The sequence below is a fragment of the Neophocaena asiaeorientalis genome, unplaced genomic scaffold (assembly GCF_003031525.2).
Source record: "Neophocaena asiaeorientalis asiaeorientalis breed wild unplaced genomic scaffold, Neophocaena_asiaeorientalis_V1.1 scaffold70, whole genome shotgun sequence".
NCBI classification, from domain to species: Eukaryota; Metazoa; Chordata; class Mammalia; order Artiodactyla; family Phocoenidae; genus Neophocaena; species Neophocaena asiaeorientalis.
Genome location: NW_020175410.1, coordinates 10,590,626 through 10,606,535, shown reverse-complemented (window position 1 = coordinate 10,606,535; position 15,910 = coordinate 10,590,626). Strand labels below are relative to the sequence as shown.

General features: G+C 37.7%; 1 protein-coding gene across 4 annotated transcripts in view; it reads left to right on the top strand.

The window, feature by feature from the left end:
• Window positions 1-15,910, top strand: part of DYNC1I1 (dynein cytoplasmic 1 intermediate chain 1) — a 333,033-nt gene that overhangs the window by 307,393 nt on the left and 9,730 nt on the right. For all 4 annotated transcript variants that reach the window (XM_024767040.1, XM_024767038.1, XM_024767039.1 and 1 more), the window contains 2 exons: window positions 166-306; window positions 4,388-4,513. In XM_024767040.1, the coding sequence (XP_024622808.1) occupies window positions 166-306; window positions 4,388-4,513 (267 nt within the window). The remainder of the gene's footprint in view (window positions 1-165; window positions 307-4,387; window positions 4,514-15,910) is intronic.

Below are 15,910 nucleotides of genomic sequence, written 5' to 3'. Positions count from 1 at the left end.
TGGACAGTTTCAGTAACATTAAAGCTGCGGTCCACCTTCTCGAGGACTTTCATCTCGGGAAGTTTTATGACACTTTGTGAATGTGCAAAGTTTTTAATTAGGCTCGCTAGACAGCCCGAGGCAGCCGCAGCGCCACAAAGTCTTCACGGTCTCTCTGCTTTACAGCACAACAAGCCGCTCTACTCCTTTGAAGACAATGCAGACTATGTGTACGATGTCATGTGGTCCCCCGTGCATCCCGCGCTCTTTGCCTGCGTGGACGGGATGGGGCGCTTGGACCTCTGGAACCTCAACAATGACACCGAGGTGAGCGGCGGCGCAGGCGCCGGGCCGGGCGGTCTGGGAGGGGGGAGCCGTCGGCCTCTCTCCGTCTCCCCCTCTCTCTGAAATGGCCTTTTTTGGACAGACCCTCCAACTGCAGCTGGGCTGCCGACCCCCCATTCTCCGCTGCTGTGCAGGGTATTGGCAGATGCGTTGGCCCCAAATCATTTAATCTCATTTCATCCCTAAACCGTGGCGGAATCTTGGACAATTGACGACCCTTCTCTGCAAAGAGCAAAACCATACGTGTTCACGCCTTTTACTGCGGGAAAGGACACTCGGGCATATTTCAGGGTGTTGAAATAACTCTATTGGCAAACACTTGGAAAAGTAAGCTTTTGTGGACTTTTGACTTGAGATTGGGCTTTTTAAAAGGGCTATTTGCCAGTGTTCGCTACTTGCACAATTTCTGTTTTAAATCCATAAAAGATGATTCTCTTGACCGTTTATGTTTAGATCTAGTCTCCATTTGAAATTTACAAGGTGAATAATCCTTGACTAAGATACCGAACTCACAGACTTTTATAAGTTTCAAACTCTGAACATGTATGTTAAACTATTTTTTGTAATGAGATTTTAACATGTCACATTTAGAGTCCTTCACAAGTGAAAAATGTTTTCAAAAAGCAATTAACAATAGGAAATAGTCTTTAACAATTTTTTGCTATATATATTAATGTTTTAAAAATTATGCCACGTATATTTTTCCTTTTTTACACTTTCTCAAAATTATTGAGGTGCTAATTCAGGTAGCAGAGTTTTTGGTTGGGTTTTTTAAACGTGAATATTAAATGTCCTTCAGTTTAATACAACAAAATGGTCTCGTCGTCTCTCCTGGTCTGTGATTCAGGGCAGCTCTCCATCAATAAGAGTGGACAGGTAAGAAGAACAAGTGCTGAAAACTACATGTCAAGTGGAGAACGAGAGACAGGTCTTTTGAAGTGTTCTGAGCAGGAAACAGCTCAGCCTTTTTAATTAGGAAGCCTACAGCTGGAGGATATGAGGAGGAACAGGCTCCCCTAGTTATTTTTTCTGGGAGGGGGCAGGGAAATATCCTTCAGGTGTTATTATTGAGTCATTGTATCTTGCAAGATTATATACACCTAAAACCACTGCCAAATAGTTGTCTTTTAAAAAAACTTGCCATTTACGTCTGTTTTTTTCCTTTTGGCTACCAGAAGTGTATGACAAGGACAAGAGTTATGTAATGAAGCATCTTTGGAAATAAAGGGCATGAATACGTGCAGTGCCCATCATTTCAGATGTTGAAATGTTTATAACATTACTGCTTTTATAGAAAGGTGTTATTAATCTACGATGTGATGGTTTCCCAAAGTCTTTCATCACCGTTGATTAAAATCGTATTGTTTCTATCTGCTAGAATAAACTCAATTCACTCTAAACAACCAAAAACACATTTTCCAGATTGATTTAGGAGACCCAGTCAGAAATCAGATTTAGTAGAAGTGAGTTCAGGTGATACTCAACTATGATGTAATGGAGTGTTCTACCAACTCCATAGTAATTCCTCTGTAACTCTTCTCGTTTAGTTTTGTGTTTTAATCGGCTTTTTAGGTAAAACAAAATTAATATCTCAGCATTGCCAAACGTGTTTTCCCTTCCCTCGCTCTAGGTATCAAGAGACAACCACATAAGTGTTTCATTGTTAACCATTTTAAAAAATGGTTACTTGGCATGCAGATCGTTTAGTTTTGCGGTGATCGTAGTTCTGCTTTCACAATAATAGTAGATAACGTTGAGTCTGATTCAAATTCAGTAATGAACTGAACACTTTTTAAAACACTCATTTTTGCCTTCTATCAAGTTGAATATGATTTTTCAAATATCTGTCCGATTAGGAATTAGATTTGTTTAAAAAAAAAAACAAAAAAACACCTGAAGTCTCAGTGTTTCTTTGTCCTTGTTCAAAATACTGTGCTTTTAAACCAAGTTATTCCGACTGCTCCTATGCAAGGATAGTTCATATTCACCTACTTCAGTGTCACCTCTACACAATGTAGTAAATTATGTATATACATCCTGTCTTTGCAATTAAAATGATTGAGTCCTTAAAAAAAATATGAAAATATATACGAGACTGAGATACAAGAGTAAGAAAGCCAGAGACAATATATGAATTATTTTCATTGTAGATTCATCAACTTCTGAAAGCTCATTACTGGTCAGACTAATAAAATATATTTTTGTCATTTTCTTCATGCATTTGATAATTCTTTTAGCACATGTTATAGGCTGTGATAGCCTTTTTTTTTAACCACTTACAATATCTGTGAAAAGAAGATATTTTTAAATGGTTAAAATATTAATTGTTCCAGTTTGCTACTTTACTTAATTCCAAATAAAATTCTTTAAAATGTTTTAGGCATAATTTAAAATGTATCCAAAAAATCACTTTCTTTTGAGTATTATATTTATATTAAGATTAAATACTTTTTATTCAAATTTTGAGATTGTTCACAGATAAAATCTGTTATTAACTAGCGTTAGAGAAAGTAGGATCCTGTATGATCTCTCTAAATTATGGAGTTAAAAGTTAACTCTGAAACTCTATGGCTGAATCGCAGATTTCTTTGCTGAGTAGCACACTAATAATAAAGTGCATTGACAGAATTATGGCCCAAACTAAATTCACATTGTTTCGGCCTTTAAAAAGTTTGGTTAAAAATTCAGTCTCCAGCACTGCACAGCAGGTCCCTTTACTGTAGAAATTGTGTATTTAAAAAAAAAATGTGCTGGGGACTTTTGACATTTTTGCTGTCAACTGACATACAGTGATTTAAGCAGGTAAAATAACTTTTATTGATTTCAAGATTAAGTTTAAACATAGCTTCTTACATATGATGGAGTTTTTATTGCTATTTTAAAGATAGGTATTGGGTCAATAATATCATATAAACAGATGGTTTCAATTCCCTGAATAGCAGAATGCCAGGGGAGCTAAGGCACAGTATATGTGGTGTTTCCATCCTAATAGGACATGTTTATTAGACACAGGTCTTAAAACAGTGGCATAAGATGATGTTGGTGGCCCTCTTTTCACTATATGTTTTTTTCCTTTTTTATTTTAACATTTACCTTTTTTCATTTTTAATGGGCTATTGTCATTTCCTATTCAACTTTCTTGTAGAAGGCTTGGAGATCTGATCTATCAGTTATAAACTTCCAACCTTCCAGATGAGTGTTTACACAACTGATGATGAAAAGAGGGGCAGACCCACTAAAATTCTTTTTCCAAATATTAAGGTTCTTGTAACAAATACTACAGGTTCCATTTCAGCACCTCTGGTTCACTTTATAATGATTAATATTGTAATTATCAACATTGTTAGATTTCAGGTGTTTATTAAAGGAGATGTAAGGCCTTTTCTATGGGTAAGTGCTACATTCTATCAGGATATCACCCTGAGGACATTTTCAGAGCTATGGAGAACTTCCTACACCTTGGTATTGCTAGGAGGAAGAAAAAAGGGGGCGGGGGTGAGAAAAGAAAAAAGAAAGGAGAACTTGCAGTTTTGAAGTTTCTCACCTGCTTGCTTTTTCTTCTTCTGAGCATCCCCTCTCTGATGAGGTTTTGAGGGATCGATACATTTTTTTCCCCTGAAGACCCTTAATATGACTTTTTTCCACCATATACCCCATTCCCCCTTTTAGAGTATCCTTAATCCTGGTAAATCCTGAAATCTCCCCCTCCATTGATCCCTAAATCGTGACCTGATCAAGAAGTATCACATTTAGCTGCTGTGTCTGTATGTTGTTTGTGCACCCTGCATGATCGGAAGAAATATTTATGTCACTCACTGCCCATTGACTGTGGAAAAAGACTCTCCCTCTTTTCCTTTTTTTGTGAAAGTGTCTCTTCTCTCTACCCTTTAATTCAGTGGAGCATATGATTTAAGAACAATGAATCCTTTTCACCCCTGCACGAGGGATATATAGTACTTAATGCACATGCAGGCAGTGGTGACTCATCCAGTTAAACGTATCGTCGTGAATTCGTATATTTAAGTGCACATTCAGAGATTCTTTGTCGTAACCCCTTTGGCAGGTTCCAACAGCAAGTGTGGCCATTGAGGGGACATCCGCCCTAAACCGTGTTCGTTGGGCTCAAGGTGGCAAAGAAGTTGCCGTTGGGGACTCAGAAGGCCGTATTTGGATCTATGACGTCGGAGAGGTACATGTTATTTGGTTTGGGTGTTTTGATTTTGTTTTTGTTGTTCAGTTTTTTTGGTTTTGTTTTTGCTTGTATATCTGGTTTGAAGACCTAGTGAAATTATTGACAGCACCTTGTGGGCCCTGAGAGCCCTCTCGAGTGCGTTTGCAAATTTCCATTGACTTCAGTGGGAGTTTAGTGAGACTTCCTCAGGGCCTAATTTGGTCTTCCATCTCCACGCACGGGACCGTGCGTTAGTTAGCGATCGGGCTTCTTTCAGAGTGCTGTAGAATTCCCAGCTATCCTGTGATGAAGCATGGCACTTCCCCCCAGTTTCATGAAAATGAAAAGTTTGCCAAATTCATCATGCGAACATTGAACTTGGAATGTGTTGTTTACCTTGAAAAGTCAAGCTTTAGTTGGTGTGTTCAGTTAAAAGGTATATACTATTACTCTTTAATTAAAAGTAGCCAATTAGGGCTTCCCTGGTGGCGCAGTGGTTGAGAGTCCGCCTGCCAATGCAGGGGACACGGGTTCGTGCCCCGGTCCGGGAAGATCCCACATGCCACAGAGTGGCTGGGCCAGTGAGCCATGGCCGCTGAGATTGCGTGTCCGGAAAGAGTGCTAGGCTTAGACAGTTTAATGTGTCAGTTAGTAAAACCATTCTTAACACAAATAAATAAATCTTAAAAAAAAAAAAAAAAAAAGTAGCCAATTAAAAAAGCTGAGGTGAATCAGAACTTCATATTGTTTTCATGATATTCAAAGTTATTATATGCAGTGTGTACTTCTCTGGTTTATCCTGTTATATGACATGTAAAGTCATTCTGAATATCATGGTACATATCAAAAGAAAACTACATCTTTTTTTTCATATAAATCTCCTTGAATATTCATACTATACTTAATGTTACATTATCAGTCAGTTTTACAGAAGCATATCTGTTTGTTTTTACTCTATGAGAAAGTATTGACAAAAACCTTCATTTTGGTTAAAGAGTTCTTTTCTTAAAGACAAAGGAAACATTGAACTTTCAAGCAAAACAAGAGTGTCATGTAAACTGTTTTCGTGTAATATGAATCTAACATTTGCATTCCGGGGGAAAATATACTGCATTTGTGTATATAATGTCCTAGACCTAGAGAGTGCTCTTTGAGTGCCTGGTGGATGGGCATAGCTGATCACACTGAGAAGGGTTCTTTATGGTTTCATCAATGAGCTTTCTATAATTTTGGCAATCCTAGATGGTTTGCTCTACAATGGAACTTTTGATGATGCTTTATGGTAGAGTTGGTTGTGTTGAAACAAGCTGGATGGTGTTTGTGTGTGTGTGTATGTATGTGTTTTAATTCGGCCAGAGACAAACTAAATGACTTCAGAGATGGGAGTCTTCTGTTTGGGGATGTACAACTCTAAGGAGAACAGCTAGAAGAATCTCTTGTTTTCACTGCATGCCATCCATTTCATTAGACTCCCCCCACCCCCCGCCGTACCCCCGCTGCCCCTCAACTACTCCTGATGTCATAAGCTGAGTCATTCTAACAGTGACAAAGACTCTGTTAATATTCATCCCCAGTGGTGAAGATGCACATGGTTCAGTGACTACTGACGTAGTTTGGAGTCTTTGAGAACGAGAATACCCTCTGCGTTAAAAATATTGCCAATATTTTTAAAGCAATATTTTCTTCAATGAATATTTAAAATCAGTGCATCTTTTTCATGGTCTTCATCATCATAAAACCAAGCCACAAAAACACTTATTCTACATTGGTTCATTTATTTAATAATTTAAAAGGTAGCAAAGAAGGAGAATATAAAGAAACAAAAGGTTTCTCTCCTCCTTTCCTTTGTTTAGAACAAGTACAATTGTAGGAGAGAAAATAGGTACGTGGAGACATGCTCAGAGACGAAATGGTAGAAAATAGATGAAATTTAAAAACCCTTTTCTCCACTTCCCTTGCATATACATAACGTCCCTTAATTCTCTTAAGATTATATGCAACATTAATTGTTTTATCCAAGAGGGCTGAAAAGCAGAATAGTCTAACAATCTGGTTTATTTAAAGTAAGGCATTGTGAAAAATCTGTATGCTGACCACAAATAATTTGTGGTCATATATTCATATATATGTAATATACATTCACACACACCACCTCTAGGCAATAAGAAAATACAACATAACATATATACAGAATTTTCTGCAATAAAGTGATTTTATAGCCATTGGACAACATTACTTGAATATGACTCATATTGGGGGAGTATGTATGATTTTGTAGAAGTTGCTTTGGCTGAGATATGGCTGCTAAAACTTCTTCCTAGGTTGTTGTCATCATTTCTAAGTTGTAAAGTGTTGTCATACTCATATTTCTCCTATCGTACGAGCAGATCAGGCTGGTTTTCATTTTTGTATTATTGCCCTTACTTTTCTAAGGGACATTACAGACTATGGAAATGTCTGCAACTCTAGGCCAGTCTCACCTATTGTCTGGACTCTAGACAGGCTATAGAAAAAAATCTCTGTGACATATAATAGGCCCCAAAATTTGTAGGGTTGTTTATCCCTACAAATTCACTACCAGGAAAAAAATAAAAAACGGGGGGGGGGAGATATACTCTTTTATTGAGAGTAGGTAATATTATAATCTTCGAGCCCTTTTCTGAACGACCGAAAATCAGGATAAGCTTATACGTTTGAACAGTTCTTTCTGTATTGTTTGATCCTAAAAAGTAACCTATAGCTCAGAAAAACTCAGACTTTACAAGATAATTTTATTGTAAGTATAGTTTTTCTCTTAAATTTGTAAATACCTTACAAAAATATTTATATGTATTTTGGGGGAGAAATAAAGGGGTCCTTTTCTGTTTCTCTTTGCTTGCCTCTATAGCCTGTTCTAAGTCCCTGAAGACCAACTCTGTAGAGGTTCCACGTCCTAAAAGGAAAGACAACTCCTCCAGCTGAGTTTAGCTGAAGCCCACTTCGGAGAGATGGTAGCTCATAGGCAAATGCTGCCATTACTGTAATTACTATTGTCTCGTTCACTAAACCTAGACCTGACAGAGCACAGCTGTCCTTAGAAGAGAAGGGCACCCCCTAAACAGGGCTTCCCCAGCCTTCCTAATCACCTACGCTGCAGAAAGCCAGGTGGAGCGCCTTCACGGCAACCTGGCCCATTTAGAATTTGAGGTCAAATCCAACGCCGGCGCACGACTGACGAGAGGGAAGGGGTTTAAGCAGGAAGTGATTTTAAAAGGAAAAAAATACGTCACTGAGGATCAGACTGCCAGGAGACAGTGCTACCATTATCTATATCCAAAATTAGTCCTCCAGGCCCCATTAAAACAGAGCCCATCACCAGGGTCACGCTGGCCTTTGGATAGAAAACCTTGCTTTGTGGAACCCTCTAGGAACAAGGTGGAACACTTTTAGATAAGCCTTACAATACAACCTGTATAAGGAAGTAAACGGTAGTTTTTAGAGGACACTTCGTTGTTCCATTTTCCTTGGGACCTCAGTACATAGAACTGGTGTCTGTCTACCGGAGGACATCTCACATTCATTCTCCCATGGTTTACTTGACTGAGACCTCTGTTAGGCTGAGGAGAAGGGAGGAGGGGGCAGCAGGCTATCTTTCGTAAGGTCCTGTTTCAGAGTGAGGCTGGCTTCATGGTTGTCCCACCTGTGCCGTCTTGCAGGGCCCCATGCAGAGGAGCCCTGAGCTTGGTTTAATGCTCTGTTGTCATTGTCTTCCAATTGTTAAGACATTTTTCAACAAGGTGCTCCATGTTTCCAGTCTGCACTGGGCCCCTCAAATTCTGTATTCCCTCCTGTCCACAAGAGTATTGCTTTCAATACCACTCACAATGCAGATCAGAAATTAAAAATTTTGGCCTTGACCTAGACAATTAGGAAGAAGGAGAAATCTTTATAGAGATATGGTTAAATGCAGTGCATGCCATATGATATTATTATTACCTATTCCTTAAGACTATTCAAAAGTGTTGGATGAGAATAGCAATGACATTATATTCTAAATATCATATTTGGATATTTGGTGGATATTCTAATTTACCTCCCCACAGCCCTCTTTTGATCACATCATAATTTTAACTGAAAGTATAAGAGAGTTTTGGGAAAGATCTCTATGATGCCTACTCTAGGTGGAGTCGAGAGGGGCAGCCTTTCTGTCCACCTCGGTGTCAAGAACCTCCTGATAGAGGTTCTGTGACTCCTGTGACTGCCAATGGAGAGAGCTCCATTCAAGTCCAGGTAGACGTGCCTTCCTGTGAGACCTCACACTCAGCCAGAAGGGCGCTGCAGAAAGGGACTCTGGTGTCACAGTCGTTAACAATCGTCTGCCTCATCTCCTGTCCCAGCCGAGGCTGCAGCTGCTGCAGGGAGTCCCGGCACAGTGCGCCCATGATCATGCCCTCCTCTCTTATGTACACTTGTCCTCCATGACTTTTAAGATGATGGTAGAGAGCAGTGGCTCGAATCCAGATTTACTGATGCAATTTATTATGAACTTCTGAAGGGGTAAACAGAGGATTGTGTATGAGCTCACTGAAATCACCAGATTGAGTCTGTCCATCCTTTTTTTTTTTTAATTTCTGGTACATTTAAATAGCGAAGGCATGAGTAATATCTCAAGGTCTACGACTGAAGAGGTAAAATACAAAACAGGTGTTTTCAGGTAGGCCACATGACGCTTTGTTTATATAGCATACATTTTTGGTTGTTTTATTTGAGCATTGTATCTGGAAAATATACTGTACACGTTTATTTTCACAGATAGGGGTCTATTTTCTTTGTAGAGCAGGTGCTTAACTCCCATTAGCGTAAATGGAAGTTCTGTGAATTCAGTGAAAGACAGAGAAGACCCCTTTTATTATTTGGCTATAATTTTAATTCTATTCATGCATCTTAAAAGTTACTTAAATAGACAGTGGTTGCATGCACCATTTAAATTTTCTAAGATCTAAACTTGAAAATGAGCCTAGCTCTTGAAGAAGTTTCCAGGATTTTGCTCCCCAAACTGTGGGATGCAATCTGTTTGTTTTGGAGCTGTATGATCCCATTAAATTAATTGAAAGATGGGTAAGATAACAAGTCAGAAATTAACTACAAATATAACCTGAAAAGGTTGAGTGTATTCTTCTTCAGAATACACTCACAGAGACCTGTTCATCATTGTTGGATTTTTAAAAATGATGTGTGAACACACATACTCTTAAGAATTAAAAATAAAAATTACTCACTGCTGTGGCTCCTTACCGAATAGCGAGCTTTTCTATATATATACATACGGAGCTGATTTTACCAGCACATGGGCCAGTGAGTATAGAATTATTCACGTGTCCTGATGATTGACAGTCAGCCTAGCTACCTGTCTTTCTTGCAGATGTGTTTTATAGAAAGCCCGTTGCCATTTTTAATGCTTCATTGCTGTCACACAGATGCAGCTGTCATAAATATCCCCTAACAACTATGTTTGCTGCTTATCTGAATTAGTTAGAATGCTGTTTGCAGCACCAGTTGTGAAAGAAGCAGTTTATCTTCCACCTCCTATTATTTCTTTTTCCATTAACCTCTTCTAGAGAAGACTGTTTTCAGTTGTGATGAATACTCGTAAGTTTCAAATTGGGATAAGTTTCAAAATTGGGATAAAATTCCCAAATCATTTCAGCCTAAAGTAGAATCTGAAAAATAAAATGGCAACTTAAAAACTAATTTGGGAGATGAATAAATCTTATCGGCCCAGCTTTATTTGCTTGGTAATCCCATTCACTAATTACCTAAGGAAATGTGTATTAATCTTTAAAGTTTAACCCTGAGCTTTGGCAACATTTCATGTAGCTTGTTTGATATGACTCTTTGGGGCCAAAAGAATGGCAGTCATTTTATTACAAATTTTAATAAGTACAATAAATTTGACATATGTCAATGTGTTAAAAAGGCCTTGAAAATTTTTTAGAAAGGAAAAAGGCAGGAGAATACGAGAGATCAAATGCAACTGCTAAAACCGTAAGCATGAATTTAAATGTTCATTTTTTTAAAAGATTTATTTATTTAATTTATTTTTGACTGCATCAGATCTTAGTTGCTAAATGTTCATTTGAATATATTTTAAAGCTGAAATTAAAAATTAGAATGAAACGTTTACTTGGATTCCCAATAGGAAAAATGACCTATGCAATATACTTTAGAATGATGGTCAAGGTATAATAATGTAAGAGGACTATTAAAATGTGCCTCAAACCATTCTCATAGCCAGCTAGAATAAGAATAAAAGCAAAGAGATTCCATGAGCCATTTTCCTTGCAGCTTAAATAGCAGTTCTACGTAGGAGCACCTGATAAACTGGAAGTACTGGGAGTCAAAAAGGGTTTGAGCAAGACACAAAATAAATAACAATACACGTATGGTTTTTAAGTCGATTACACTGAGGCAATAATTGTTTGTTTTGTGGAACGATTTCATGTTTTCCAGTAGGACAGTGCCTACATCAGTTTTCCACAGGAATTTGTGCTCTAAATAATCCCCCTCCGTGGGGAAGGGGGGAATGCAGAACACAAAATAAGTTAAACTGAAATTTGGGGGTTGATTCAAATAAGAGTTCCTTAATGAAAAAGAACTGCACTGGAAATCAGTCGATTTAATTATTGTGCTCTATGAAAGCCATTATCCCCTGCTGATGACGAGCCTGATAGCATAGCTGAGCTCTGGGAGCCTCCAGAAGAGAAGGGCAGAGCTAGGCTCAGCTTACCAGAGTCCAGTTATAATCACCCAAAACACTTGTGTTTCTCATTAAATGAGTGTGGCCATAAGTTGCTAGACTCTTGAAGGTCTTTTAAGCAGTAGCGTATTCTTCAGTAGATAAACAATATTTTTATCTTTTGCTGATACTAAACACTTCTTTTGGTTTTTCCCTCCATTGCAAAGACTTTGGCATAAACTATTCTGTGATGCCACAATCCAGATAAAAACTGAAAATCCAGATACTTGGTTCTGCCAGTAATATCTAGATATTGGATGACATAGAAGCAAAACATTTGGGATTTTTCAACTGGACTTTTCAGTTTTTAACCTGAATTTTTATTATCATAGCCACAAACCTGTGCAGTTAAGTCAAAAGCACAAAGGCATATATTTGCATGGGCAGATTTGGGGTGCTAATAAATATAATTATATAAAATAAGCTACTTTGAAACCATATATTCATTTCCATGTCATAATAAATTATATTTGAAAAAATAATCTGATTAAAATAGACGATTATAATTTTAGTATTAACTTGATTTCTTCTAGGAAAAGTAGTGTAAAAAGAAAAGTGTTATTCCAATTAATGTTATAATTATCTTATAGTGAATGTAGTCACAGTGGCTTTTATTTTGATAATTACATAATAAAAGCCCATGATTAAACTAATTATTATATACATAGTGTGCTTATTCAGGTAGCATTAGTGTATAAAAATGGATTTAAATATATTTTCAAGCCACTTTTTTTCTGAATTGATAATACTTAATGACTTTTATATATTATGGAGTAGTTGATTAAGTGAAAACACTAATATCTAATTTTATAAAAACCAGAGTAATCTGCAATATTCAATGAAATTAATATATTCCCATTTTGGTGATAAATGGTCTTTGAATATAAACCTTCTGAAACAAGTATCAGTTTGTATAATTAATCATCTTTATGATTCTTCTGTGGTTTCAAACTGTCGTCTTCAATAGCAGTTTAGATTTTGAAGCAGTCATTAATTATAGTGTTAATTTTTTTTTATGTCTAACAAAATTGTGTTTAGTTTTAGAATTTCAAAACTGCTAAATTTTATCTTGAAAAATTACTGCTTAGAACGGTAGCCTCAAATCACAGCTTAGACCAGCCCGAGCATGAAGCTGCTTCCATCATATGTGAGTCTAGATTAACACTGGCCTGTATAGAAGTGAAGTTATTTGTTTCTTCTGCGAGTATGTGTGTTACTATTGGTATATCTAAAATAGAATGTGAAATCAAATATCTGCCTATACATGTTGATGTATAAATATTTATATGCCATATAGGCTGGACTTGCAAAGGGAGGAAGTGAATGAATCATTCTATGCTACTTTCAAGGAAGGTCTGCATGAATTTTTGAGAATGTCAGCTATCAGAACATCTTTTCCATTTGAAAACATGAATTATTTATCAATCATTTAGGGAATGTCAGAGCTTAACATTGTAGAAGAAAGTTTGCACTCTTACTTTTTAGGCTGGCCGATAAAGCTGATCAGTGGTCCATTCCCCGAGCTCTCGGTCCTCATGGCCAGCCAGTACTTTCTCAACACTTACACAGGATCTTCTATTTTTATTTGTCTTGGCATTAAAGACCCTTAGGAAAAAACTGAACATCTTCTAGTATCCTAAGAACTGGGCACCCTTTGACTTAGGGGAAAAAATCAGTCTGGCAAGCGCTCCTTGGGCTTATCACATTCCTCAGTAGCGTTTTTCTGATCTTTAGAGTGCCACATCCACAGAAACATAGGTACTTGCCAGTTGTCTATCTGAACAGGATAACCTGGCCTAGCACAGTGCCTGGCGCGTAACAGGCACTCAGTAAATAATTCGGTGAATGAATGTTTCACGTGTGAAAGTTGAAGGTTAAGGAAAAGCTTAATGGTGTGAAGCGTTCAGAGGGCAGCCTCCACGTTGGCTATAGATGAATGGACAGGAAAAATCCTTTAACTATATTTGCATGGTAAAAGATACATAGAACATATATTTAGAAAAGAGTGCTTGTCCTTCCTCTCCAGTCTCTATCCCAGTCACTCTCCCCTCCTTTGCTTTTACCGTTTTTTTGTGTGGCTCCGGATGTGCAGGCTCAGCGGCCATGGCTCATGGGCGCAGCCGCTCCGCGGCATGTGGGATCCTCCCGGACCGGGGCACGAACCCACGTCCCCTGCATCGGCAGGCAGACTCTCAACCACTGCGCCACCAGGGAAGCCCCTCCGTTGCTTTTAAGAGTGAGCAGTTGGTCACTAGAGGTAACAAAAGAGGAACAGTTTATTCAAATAGTTGTCAAACCACTGGAAAAATGCTTCTTTTTCATTTTGCTTTTTTTGGACACTATAGATATGGTAAATCATGAACTACGTTATAAAAATACCTCTTTTATGCCCAAACATTCAGTAGGAGGGAATGACATTTCTTTTATTACCTTGGTAAATGTTTTTAAGATGTTTAGCAATAAGCCTTCTTTTTGTCAAAACTGCTTAGATGCAGTGGTTGCTAGAAATTTACTAGAAAACCTATAGTTAATATCAGAAAGAGAAAGGATATATGTTTAGTCAGCTGGTATGAGAGATCAGTTTGAGTAGCATATGCTTTTTCATTTCCCTGTCAGTTTCTTGATCTTTTGTGTTATGGACAAAGAATGGTAGTGAAGTTTAAAAAGTTTATTTTCCATTGTTGCCCATCAGCCAAAGTTTTTAGCAATTTTTTCCATCTTTTGGACAGAGAAATAGATTGTTCTAAATAATAGAAAAATAATGCCAAAGACATTTCTAAAGAAAAGAGAGTGACAAGATTTTAAAACAGATGTGAACAAGGTCATCTTTAAGCCATAGTGAATTAACTCTTTTTCAGCTGTGTGGGTTCTTCCCCCCTCAGGTAAAAACTTCAGAATTTTGTCACGCTTCCCATGATGCTAAATTTTAACATGAAGAATAGTTCTAAATGTTCACTTTTTAAGAATAATGTTTAAAATTATTTCCTTCAGTGTTTGCTGGCTTATTGAAATTGATATAGACTCGTATTTGTTACTGTTTACTTTTGACTTTCTTGTCCTAACTTAATTTTTTTCCTTAATTGGGTGGTAATGGATTTTTTAAAAGTATTGTTCTAACAAACATGCTATAAAAGTCAAGCACTCATTTAAAGATACTAGGAAGAGAACTTTAGCAGAAAGATCTCAAGCTTCATGGGCGGATAGAGGGTTCCCTTAGATGGGATTTTCAGAAAAAAGAAATTCTTTCTTAACCAAAAAAGAATCAGATATCATCGGACTACCATAGGTAGTCTGATTTAGCATGATGCTAAATTTCACAGAAATTTTGACCTACTGACTGGTAACAGCAGATGCTACAGAATGGAGACTGACGTACCTTCTACTTTCTGGACTTCTCTAAATACTAAGTTACCACACAGTATATCTTTTCGTGGTGGAGCACTGTAGTATACTTTATACTGCGCTCTGTATACTGCATTCTGGCTTGGAATTTTGGTTCGTGGTTTCATCCATTGTTACCAGTGATGCTAGACTCTCCCAAGAGTTAAATACAGTGGAGCTTGGTCTCGTTCTGTTCTGGCGGCTGTTTCCCTCTGTGTGTGTTGCAAAGGGAAGTGTCCTAAAAAATATAGGCTTCCTCTGAACACAAATGTGTGTTTGTACACCGGTAAGTTTGCAATCTCCTGAATTGGGGTGCCACTAACAGTTGTACTTTTTAAAAAGCTTTTAGAGCTTAGAAGGGTTTAGCAGTTGTTCTGTGGAAACCCATGTTCACGTCCACGGTTTCTTTAAATGCATTAGCAACAAGAACAACGAATCAGTGTGCATTAAAGTGAAAAGGTAATTCGTAAGATACCGTTTTAAAGAAAACTTTCGTTTTTAGGTTAATGCAGGAGCTGAATTGTGTATCTCTTTGGAATCCATGGTTAACGTAATTGTCTCAGACTTTTTATTTTTAATGACTCCATTTAATTGAAAGATTACAAAGATGCTGCCGAACCACACATCCTGGAATATTCATCCTGAAACCTGGAGTCCTACTCATTTTAATTTGCTTGGTTTCTCAGATACGTTAAGCGTGGCATGCTGAAATTACAGAATGCCTTTCTGTCTTAATTATCCAAGATATTTTTAAAAAGTAACCTGCTTTTATAGTAGGCAGTGCCTGAGACAGATACTTTTAACATAAAAAATACAGCATTGGGCTGGTAGGAGTTACTGCAGATAACGCAGCTATTTAAAATCAGCTGCTAGGTACTATAAACCCTTTAAAATTACTAACAAATGAGGGAGGCTTGACTGAGGACTGTTTAGAATGGTTAGCCATGTGCTTATAAAAAGGGACACATGCATGATATTTGTGTGCTTAACCCTGGTTATAAAAAGTCATTTGATTTTTATAACAGCATGTTCAGTGGTTACAAGGCCTTACAACTTGAGCTAAAAATGTAGACTCCCACCATAGAAAGTGCCATGAAAAGGAAATAGCTTGGGCTTCCCTGGTGGTGCAGTGGTTAAGAATCCCCCTGCCAATGCAGGGGACACGGGTCTGAGCCCTGGTCCGGGAAGATCCCACATGCTGCGGATCAACTAAGCCTGTGCACCACAACTACTGAGCCTGAGCTCTAGAGCTCACGAGC